Source organism: Cucurbita maxima, unplaced genomic scaffold (genome assembly GCF_002738345.1).
Source record: "Cucurbita maxima cultivar Rimu unplaced genomic scaffold, Cmax_1.0 Cma_Scf00013, whole genome shotgun sequence".
Classification (NCBI taxonomy): Eukaryota; Viridiplantae; Streptophyta; class Magnoliopsida; order Cucurbitales; family Cucurbitaceae; genus Cucurbita; species Cucurbita maxima.
Window position 1 is genome coordinate 4,583,713 of NW_019272029.1, and position 11,195 is coordinate 4,594,907.

General features: G+C 37.3%; 1 protein-coding gene across 1 annotated transcript; it reads right to left on the reverse strand.

The window, feature by feature from the left end:
• Nucleotides 1-5,708: 5,708 nt before the first annotated feature.
• On the reverse strand, nt 5,709-10,811 carry LOC111488652 (biotin synthase, mitochondrial). Its single transcript, XM_023136517.1, has 6 exons — nt 10,434-10,811; nt 9,140-9,319; nt 8,239-8,345; nt 7,404-7,609; nt 6,413-6,552; nt 5,709-6,299 (listed from the first exon to the last, which is right to left on the reverse strand). The coding sequence occupies exons 1-6, from the start codon at nt 10,650-10,652 to the stop codon at nt 6,000-6,002; spliced, it is 1,152 nt and encodes a 383-aa protein (XP_022992285.1). The 5' UTR covers nt 10,653-10,811; the 3' UTR covers nt 5,709-5,999.
• Nucleotides 10,812-11,195: the final 384 nt, after the last annotated feature.

The window sequence follows — 11,195 nt, forward strand, 5'->3', positions numbered from 1 at the left end:
TTGAAAGAAGAAAGCGTCACCCTTGACCTCTCCAACTCGGTAAAGTGGCTTGCTTGGCCCCTTCGCTACTGAGCCCTATATTACTTGTTGATGTAACTCGGTAAGTAAATGAATGAAGGAACCTGAACCGAACCTTTACTGTCTTTGTTTGATTTCAGGGAGAGGAAAGACTAAGGATTCCTTCTCCTGTTCCTATTCTTTAAAGTGGCTTGCTTGGCCCCTTCGCTACTGAGCCTGAACCAATATTATTACTTGATTTCACAATTGAAGATATAGAAAACATTCTTTCTCTTCCCGGACCTTATACTCTTTTCTAGTACTTGATTGAAACAAAGACTAACTAACGATTAAAGAATGATCTTTACCTCCTTCCCCTTCTTAAACAGTAAACGAAATAACTACTACTTCCTTTTCTTCTCTTTACTGCTTATTAATCAAGTTCAGACTGTGACAACTCAAGATTAATTAGTTGCTTTCCAGTGGAGTAAGTAAATTCACTCTGGAACCGTAACCGAACCTATACTGTCTTTGTTTGTTTGATTGAAGGTAGAGTCAAGATTCCTTCCTTCCTTCTTTCACCTTGTTCCTATTCTTTAATTAAAGTCAAGTGTCTGAGCTCCGGAACTTATATTACCTTACCTTCCCCTTCCTTTTATTTTTCTTGAACAGCTCTTTCTCTTTTCTTGCTTGTGCCTATTTATTATTCTAACACTGGTAAACTAATGAACTACTGAAGAACTGAACTCTGGCTGTCTCCTTCATTCCCCTGAACCTTTTCTTGACTATACTTCCCCTTCTGTTACAGTTCGTTATTCAAAGTAAATAAGGTCACAAGGATATTCAATTAATTTACTCTGATCTCTCTGATTGATTGAACTGTAGTAAACGAGGCTGGCTGGCTTCACTCCTTGTTCTTTCTTTCCCTCTTTTGGTAATATGGAATTAGTAGTTAGGTGTTTAACTCGGCTTTTTTGCACTACTCTTGAATTAAGGAAGTCAAGACTCAAGATTCTTTCTCTTTCACGAGAACCTTTACTGTCGGGAGTTGCTTTGCTGCTGCACCCCATTTATTCTGTCACGAGGTAAACTCAATAACACGGAATAACCTCAACTGCGCTCCCCTTCGGCTCTAACTCTAAACAGCGCTTCCCTTCGGCTCTAACTCTACTAAACAGCTTGCTTGGTTGGTGTTCTTTACGATTCCTTCTTAAAAGGGTTCCTTCGCCTTCTTTTCCCCGGTCAGTTCTCTTGTTAATTTATTCGACTGTAAAGACTATAAAGGAAAACTTGAGTATCAGCTCCTTAACTCCTGAACCCGATGTAACTCGGTAATTCTCTTCTCGGAAGTCAAGACTCAAGGAAAGAAGAAAGCAAGAGAAGAAAGAGGAATGAATTATCTATCTATCCCTTACACAGTGGAAAGAAGAAGAATGAAACTTGACTACAGTTATAGGGAGCATCAAATGAAACAAGAATGGGACTGTAAACACTCACTCTCGATTAATGCATTCTCCGTTCTGTTATTGTGAGTGATTCTTGAACAGTTCTTGTTCACCTTTCCCTGATTGAACTTGGTAATTCGGAAGTCAGGAAGGAAAGACTGAAGATGCATTCCCCTTTACTAAAGAAGAAGAAAGAATAAAAGAGAAATAGAAGCTCAAGCTATTCCATTGCGCCTGCCCCTTCTGGCTACTTTACCTGAACTTTCTGTAACTGATCTTTTCGCCTCTCCCTATGTTTCCCTTCTTTCACTCTGGAATAAGGTAATAGGTCTTTGGTTTGGTTCTTTCTCCTTCCCCTGCCGCTTGTAAACTCGGTTGAACAAGGTCAATAGGCTGGATAGGATGATCAGCTCCTTGCCCTCGGCCGGCTGAGCTACTTTGACTATTTCTTCTCCTTTCCCTGACTGTAAACTAAGGTAAGACTTAACTCTCGTCGTTGCTTGGCTCCTCTCGTTCGCTATCGGTCTCATTGCTTCGCGACGTAACCTGTGTCCTTCACTTAAGTACTTCTTCTCCTCAACTCAAGATTAATGAGAGTTTACAGAAAGAGAATGAAAGAAAGATCAGCAAGCTCCTGAACCTCTATTCCCGTCAGTGATTGAAGGAGGTAAATGGAATAGGTGTTTGATGGAACTCTTTTACTATAGGTTGTATGAGAAAGTGTTGAAAGCGGAAACAAAAGTCCATTCATTAGCTGCTTTACAGTCGAGCTCCGTAGCAGGAAGGGAAGTCAATCAATCCTCAATCATTTTCACTCCTTTTCCTATTTATTCAACCACTCTGTAAACAAAGCGCCCAAACCGACACCCTTTTCCTTCACCAGTATTACCTGACCTGATTGCCCTCGTTAAATGGATAGGTTCACTAGCTAATTCATTCCCCTTCACTCGTCTCCCTATCGGTCTCTTCTCGTTTCTGTCCTCTCCCTTCACAGTAAAAGATCGTAAACAAAGACTCCTCTCCTATTCATTCTCCTTCACCTGCTGCCCGTCTATTCCNACAGTAAAAGATCGTAAACAAAGACTCCTCTCCTATTCATTCTCCTTCACCTGCTGCCCGTCTATTCTCTGTCCTTTCCAGTCTCGTAAATTCATTCAATCCGAAACCTATCCCACTAATAGTTACAGTTGTTCTAGAATAAAGGGAGAAGAAAGTGAAACAAGAATGAACTCCTTTGCCTTTCTTTGACTCTATTCTATGTATTACCTGACTTTCTTTGTCGTTCTCTTTCTTTGACTTACTGGGGGGTTAGGGTTATTAGGAGAAGAGGGAGTAAGTAGCTCGCCGAGACTGTTGTAAAGGAGAGGCATTCAAATCATTTAGTTTAGTTTCGAATCATTTAGTTTAGTTAGGTAGCTGAAGCATAATCAAATGAAAGAAAAAGCGTGTAAAGTCAAGACTCCTTATGCATTTAGTTAGGTAGCTGAAGCATAATCAAATGAAAGAAAAAGCGTGTAAAGTCAAGACTCCTTATGCATTCTGTTAGGTAGCTGAAGCATAATCAAATGAAAGAAAAAGCGTGTAAAGTCAAGACTCCTTATGCATTCTCTCTTCTTGCTGAAGCATAATCAAATGAAAGAAAAAGCGTGTAAAGTCAAGACTCCTTATGCATTCTCTCTTCTTGAACCTATTCTATTTCTTCTGTCTAACTGTAAACTCCTGCACCTGATTGGATTGAACTCCTGAACCTCGTAAACTCGGTAAAGTGGCTTCGCCCCTGCCCCTGAACCTATCGGTCTCATGGCTGGACTCCCCTGCCGCTCGTAAACTCGGTTGAACAATGCCTGACCTCATTCTGCTTTTCCTCTATCTATTCCCTTGACTGTAAACAAAGAGAAATACTGATTATTCGTTAGAGTGAACTTCGGCCGTAATCTATCCAACTCTGTCTCATTGCTCCTCTCCCTACTAACTCCTATTCATTCTCCTTAACTCCTTCACACAAGGTAAAAGAAAAAGAGAAAGACTCAACCTTAACTCCTTTCTTTCTTTCTTGCTCTGGGTTGGAAGGAATTGGCTCTGGCTGGCTTGCTTTCACTCTTTTTCGTGTAAGGGCCCATTTATTGGATTTGTGACGATATTCCCCATTTTGAGGTCCATTATGATCTGACCGGATTGAAGGAGGTAAAGCCGCTGCAGCTGAGGATTGAATGGACTCTGCCTGAACCTTTAATGATCCTGAACAGTCAGTCAAGACTCCCTATTCTAGAGACAGAACAGGCTGGATGAGAAGAAGGTCAAGCTCCGGAACCGATATGACCTAACCTTATTTATTGAGGTAAACAGGGAAGACTCAACTCTCGATTAATGATCCTGAAACTTGTCCCGGAACTCTTTTACTCGACTGCCTGTAAACAAGGGAAGGAAAGCCGCTAATGAATTGACTGTCCCTGAACCTCTCCAACTCGGTAAAGAAAGCAGCAGGATGATCCGCTCAATCACCTCTACCTATTTTCCATTTCACTCTTGAGCAAGGGAAAGCCGAAACAGAAAACCTGCCCCTGAACCTCTACAACTCGGTTGAACAATTCCATTGCCTGCCCCTCGTAAACTCGGTTGAACAATTCCATTGCCTGCCCCGATATTACCTGACCTGATTGAACAGTAAAGGATAATTAATTCATCTTGTCTTGCTTTCGTCTTTCTCTTTTTCAATTCAGTCAATTCCTTTCCTTTCTAGTTTCTGTAATTAGAATGGAATAAAAGAAGAAATAGAAAAAGAATCGGAGGAAGGCGTATTATCGTGGCTTTCGCGTCCTTGATTCATAGGGCCTCCTCAGAAGGAGTGGCCGCATAAGCGGTTGTTATCCCCCATTGCATTGTTGGGATAACCAAAGGACTAGGAAATATGGTCCGAAGAATCTCGAGAGTAGTTCCATGAACAATCCTTTGCTTGCGGTATTTGATTTTGTTGCAATTCTATGAACAAACAAAGGGAGATTCCTTTTAGTTATTTAGATTTATGGATTGAATAAACCCGATATACATATATTTTTTTATACGAAAACTCAAACAAAGAAGAGAAGAAAAAGGTGATGTAAGTCTATTATCTCATTCAGCTTTCAAATGAGTGTAAAAGTAGGTAATTCTACTTGACTTTATAAAAATCATTCCTACAACATTCAAATTGTATTTATTTATTTATTAAATTAAGTTTATAGAGTATTTGTACCTAAATTTTCTTGCTTTATTACCCATGTTTTAAAATTATTTTTAAAGACTATGCTAAAATTTGAAAATTACTAGTTGTTTTTAAAACTTACGTAAAATTGAAATGTGTTTGTAAGTTTATTTAAAATTTGACCTAAAATTTAAATGTATTTCTAAGTAAGATGAAAAGTTTGCTAAAAAAATTGTGAAATAAACCTATTTTCAAACAAGAAAGTGTTGGCACAACCATCTGAATAATGATCTAAATAAAGAATTAGAATCTAAGATTTCATGTTTTATGAGGTAAATGTCTCGTCTTTTAAAGTTTCAAACCCCTAACTATTTAGTCAGAATATACTTTTTAATTAATTGAGCTAACGAGAATCATTCACATTTTATCTTAGTTCTTAATGAAATTATGGGCTAAATGATCCAAGAACTCGACCAATCCAAATTACTCAACCTAAACAAAGGTTGTGTTAGATTTTTTTTGGTTTGAGTTGAGTTGAATTTTTAAAAAATAAAAAAATCAAGTTAGTTCTCGAATTGACATTTTTTGTTGTTGAGACCCATAAAGATAGTTACTACCTAATCATATTCTATTCCACTTTTAAGATTAGTGTACAAATTAAGAATTTCTGACATTTATCATTTTTTGTTATTGAGACCCAAAAAGATAGTTACTACCTAATTATAATCTATCTCAATTTTAAGATTAGTGTGCAAATTAAGAATATACCGATGTTAATGATATGTTGTGCATTGTAAATGTTTAAGCTAACCCAACAAGCTCAAAATTTTAAATTTATCTAAAATATTTTTCTCACTCAATCAATATACACCCAAAAAAAAAAAAAAAAAGAATGAGCTAAGAATTAGAACTGCTTTCCACTAACCTCATTTTATTATAGTGAAAAACAATCATAATTTTGTCGCTAAGGTTATGAGAAAAAAAGCCTCCAAATTCTTCATTTTAAACTATAAATTTGAGAGATGATACCAACAAACATTTATGCCAAAGGGAGAATAGTCAAATAATTTTATAAAACTATAATATTATACATTAATAACCACTCCTATCATTTAAATTAACAAACAAAAGGCAATGGGAATGATAAAGATTTCCTAAACATTAATCATGAAGTGATGACTTGTAAAACAAGTACGTGTAACTACTCTAACACAAGGATAAGTGTTCATTACCTCTTCATTTTCCCTTTTAAGCTCACATCTAATAGATACCAACTGCAAATCTATGGATTAACAAACCCAAAATGGAGAAAAAAACAAAGAAATAAAGATTGAGAGAGAGAGAGAGAATTGATTGGAGAGCTAGTGGCTTATGAATTAATTGGAAGCAGCTTGTAATGACTCTTCTTCAGGGGCTTTCTCAGCACCATCAGTGAAACTGGGAGCTTTTGGAATCAAACCCAGCATCTTGAACATGTGTTGATCAGCATCAAAGTCGTTATTGGGCATTGTTAGCAGTTTCTCCCCGGTGAAGATAGAATTCGCTCCTGCAAGGAAGCATAATGCCTGCTCTGGCACGGAGAACTTCACTCGACCTGCGGACAACCTTACCATTGCTTTTGGCATGGTGATCCGTGCTGTAGCGATCATTCGAATCATCTCCCATATTTCAACCGGCTGAAAAGAAAGAAAGGCAAGAAAAGCATTCACTATAGAAACCAAAGCAATAGCTTTCATATGAAGTGAAGTAGTGGTGTCTAAATAAGGTTTGTGCAACAAATATGAGCTACTTTTTGATCTTGAAGAGGGGTTCCTTTCACTGCAACCAGCGCATTGATGGGAACACTCTCAGGGTGTGTGGGCAGAGTCGCCAAGGTATGCAGCAAACCGACACGGTCCTCTTCTGCCTCTCCAAGCCCAATTATTCCTCCTATTGCCAGAAATTAAGGATTTCACCAAGTTATTATTAAGCAGTGAAAGTACCAATGCCATAAAAATATAGTACAAAAGGGGAGGAAGAGTATGGAGTTGCAAAAATTCTAAGGCTCCCAGAAATTTTCTTGGTATATTTCATCACATCAATAGAATATTTTTCTATCATACAAAAGAAAGTGTACACCACCATATAGCGGCCAAGGAAAAAGTCTCTGGAATGTTTATATGGCCCCATTAGAGAACTAGAAAAAAAATCATAGAACGCCAATACTAAACAATATAAATTTATTGTTTCAAAAGCAAACAAAGGAATACACGTCTCCCTTCATTAACATTCCTTTCCCTACATCATCAGGGAAGTGAATACTCCAAATCAAGAACCTAGAAGCCGTGGAGATCTTCAGAAACTTAACGTCCTCGGATCCCTCCACCATTTATAACCATTGGGATAGTTGTTCTACTAATGGATGAAACCTTAAACCATCGCAAGGCTATATCTATATCTCCCTTGAATAAATATTATCCTCTTCAAATTGTCACAATTATAACTTTTAGCACACTTCTAGGCTTACTGACCAAGCTGAACATTTTCCCTTATATGTGTTATGAATCCTAAATAGTTTCCATCCCTTTTGGTAGTCTCATGGTTTGTGGGGGTTTCCCCCTCTCTTTCATAAGCCATTTCTTCTAGTAGTTACACATTAATAAACTTTTTCTGATAAATAAGTTATAAATCTAGGAATATTCAATAAATTTGTCAATATGTCATGAAGTAGTAGTATAAATGTTGAAGAGGAGACAGGCAACCCGGCAAATCTGAGTTAACATCAAAGATGTAAAAATTACCAGAGCAGACATTGATTCCAGCATCACGAACAAATTCTAGAGTTTTTAAACGCTCATCATAGCTCCTCGTGGTAATAATATTTGGGTAGTATTCCCTTGATGTGTCGAGGTTGTGGTTATAAGCTGTGAGGCCGGCCTTCTTGAGGTCAATAGCTTGTTGCTTCTCTATCATGCCCAGAGTGCAGCAGACCTCCATCCCCATCTCTCTAATACATCACAGATGAATTTGATTTGAGAATGAATGTCGAAGGACAAGTGATTACTCAGGTTAAAAGAGATATAATTGTGGACGATTCTTGCCAATGTTTCAGTTTCTCGATCATGCATTTCACTAGCTTGATTGGACAATACTAAAGAGTTAACCCTTGCTAATCTCAACACTTGCAGAAATCTTTTACATATATACATAAATTATCAAAAGATGCGGAAAACCGAACTGCAAGCCTTGAAAGAGAGATTAAGCAAAAGGAGAAAAGACAACGGCTTTGCTTAAGAGATTGAATTTAGTAAAGGAATCCTAGCTTTTTCTTTCCTAGTATTTAAAGAAAATAGAAGAGGAAAAAATCATGTGTAACACTAGGGACTTTCAAATCATGCTGAATTTGTTTTTTAAATCATTGCAGAATCTTTCTAAGTGCTCTGCTCTGACCATCACTCACTCCATGATGAAAAACATTTTTGTCCTGGCCATTCTAAGCAGACAGGAGCCGGAAAAGTTAAGAACTTATTCTCATTTTAATGTTGATCTATCTTTAATCTGTATTCTGTAAGTAAGCTAATTATTCCAGTCTTCTTATCTTTGTAGCTATTTCTTATTTAAGGTGAAATTTGTTACCTTATTTCTTTTACATAATCAAGGATCTGATTGAAATTAGTTTTTCTTCCTATTGTATCTCTCCATGCAGCACCCATACAAAATCTTGTGCTACCAGCCTCTTTTGCCTGCCAGACAATGTGAATACACGCTTTAAATGTTGGTCAAGGGACAGATAATATGCAATAAAAAATTATTCCTTTTTAAGATTTTTCAACTTCTTTTTAAAGAAAGAAGATGGCATGGCATGAAAACAAAAAAGGAGGAACAGTTAAGGTATAGCTCTGTTATATATATATATAACGACATCAATGGTAGAATGAAAAATATGAATCTTGAAAGTCATAAGGAACGGATTCCACAAAGAACTAACAGAATAAAAATCCCAAAGCAAATGGTCAAGATCCTCTTCTTGCCTTCTACAAAGAACACATCATTGAGGCTACAACACCAAGGGAGAGAAGAGAACCTTTGGAGAGGGTTCTGAGTATTTACTCTCCCATGTAAAACTTGTCAAAGAAAAGAACATCACTTTCTTAGGAAATTTAATTTTCAAAACAGAGGAAAATACATTGGCTTCCTGGTGGGTAGAAGGGGCGAAAAGAATCTGCAACCTAAAAAAAAAAAGAAAAAATCTGCAAGAGAAACCCTCAAAGGGCTTCAAAAGCTAAAAGCTAGAATCCTTTCTTCCATGGCAAACGACCAGGTAAAAACAATAGAAAGGAGACTGACAACCTCACAAGTCTCTTGATCAGTAAGGGGGCAACAAAAACCCAAGGATCAGGGAGATGGCATAACAAGACTGCCAAAGGGTACCAAGTCCAACTTATCTAAGACATACATAAGGTTATTATTGCTTAGTCGCGGCAATGAAACTCAGCTTCAATGTACAGAACAATTTGCTACAATTAAAAAGGGATACCTTTTTGGCTGCCTCAAGCACGACATCCTTGGTCATAAGTTTTTGGGATTTCACTCCAGTGTCATATCTCGATGATTGAGGACAGTAGGAACAATCCTCACTACACCCACCTGTTTTGATTGAAAGGAGGGTACACTGCTGCACCTCCCGGAAATTGTGTGTGTGCCTATGAACTTGCGCCTGAAGAACAATAAATAGGTATATATATGTAATAAGCAAACAAAATAAAAAGGGAAAAAAGTATGGAAATAGTGCTTCAAGTAAAACCCATTTAAGAACTAGATGAGTTTGAAAGAGGTCAAGTTGCAATATGGAAATCAAAAAAATTGTAACACTACTTGTGTAATAAGTCAGTTTCCACCAAATATTTGTTAGTAAAAGTTTCCATACGCAAATAATTGGTTACTAAAACAAGGTATACAATTGGAATTAGGTTAGATATATAGATAATTATTTATTTTCATGATATATTTGAAGATCCATTGTGCCATTAGAGGGATGAGTAGGCATTTAGCCGTAAAAACGAACAAGACCAATGCAACAACCACCATTTCGTAGCATGTTGATTAAGTATAACGCCCTTGGACCATTAGACCAATTTATGAAATGAACACAAGTTACTTTCAGAGAGGCACCAGCCTAGAACATTGGTGCGGTGACTTCAGAGTTATGCTCCAAAAGTTCTATTTCTCTGAAGAGATATAGTTTCTCTAGGAGTGGTTATTTTTTATGCAACTATGATAGTTCAAGAGAAGTAAGGGAAGTTACTTTTAACGAACATTTAAATGAATTTACATTCTCATCACGGGCCTAATTCTATATGTTGGGCAATACTACTGAAGCCTCAAAGGAGAACCCCATTAGAATCAACATCTATAAGCAAAAAAGTTGTGGATGAGTACATGGATGATTTCCTCTTTAACAGATACAATAAATTTGAGGTAAGAAATCGTGGTAAGGGTTTCACTTTTTAATTCTAGCGATAGAGGTAATAGATTTGAGAAGAGATTGAAAAACTTCAACCACTAAAAGACCTATCAACCACAAATCGTATCTGCAAAACTCTTAAGACAAAATATTGGCAACATTAGGAAGATGAAAAAACATAGTTCTAAACATGATAACCTGAGACTAAAGACCAACTCTATGTCCTCAACAAGTCAAAAGAAAATAACGAGAAATCACAAACAAATAGCTTCAATTTCTCCCACCAGTACTAACAAAAAGTTTACATTACACACACACACACACACACACACACATATATATATATATATAGAGAGAGAGTACTGACGCCATGGAAAAGCAGATCGAGAACGGGAGAGTCGTAAATGTCGCGAATCTCCTGTCGAGTCCAATTATTCCTGGGGCCATCTCTGAGAAGCCTATCGGCTTCAATAGACGCAGCGGAAGAAGCTGAAAGAGACGAAAAGAGGGAAGAAAAAGGCGGAGAATGGCGAGGAATGTCGGAGGGCTTAAGGTGGGAGCGGAGAAACGATCGAGCAAATAGCATTTCGGTGGCTGTTTATGGACGGAAGGCGGGAGAATTTTCCGGCGAGACGGAGTGATAACAGAGAAGAGTAAAGGACAGTGAGTGGGTAGTAGCTCAACGGCCAAAGCCAGCAACAACAGCACTGTGATCTCCGCCCACCCTTGATTTTTTCTTTTTTTTTTCTTTTTTTTCTTTTAGCTCCAATAATACCTTTTATTAAGTTATAATTTTAAATAATTAAAATTTAATATCTATATTTATATTATAAATAATATGCTTTAAATTTTAGGTTTTTTAAGTTTATTGAGTAATAAATATTAATTATTCTGAATATGGAATTGGGCTGAAGTAATATTAGGCTCATGGGCCTATTGGGCCATTTTTTGTGAGTTTAACAGATTAAGATTCTGAATAGGGAATTGGGCTGAAGTAATGTTAGGCTCATGGGCTTATTGGGCTATTTTACTCACAGAACTGAGCAAAGGGGAAGAAGATTCAAATCGGACCTGAATCCAAATTTGGATCCGGCCCATACCCGAAATATATAGTCAGATCCGAAACCTA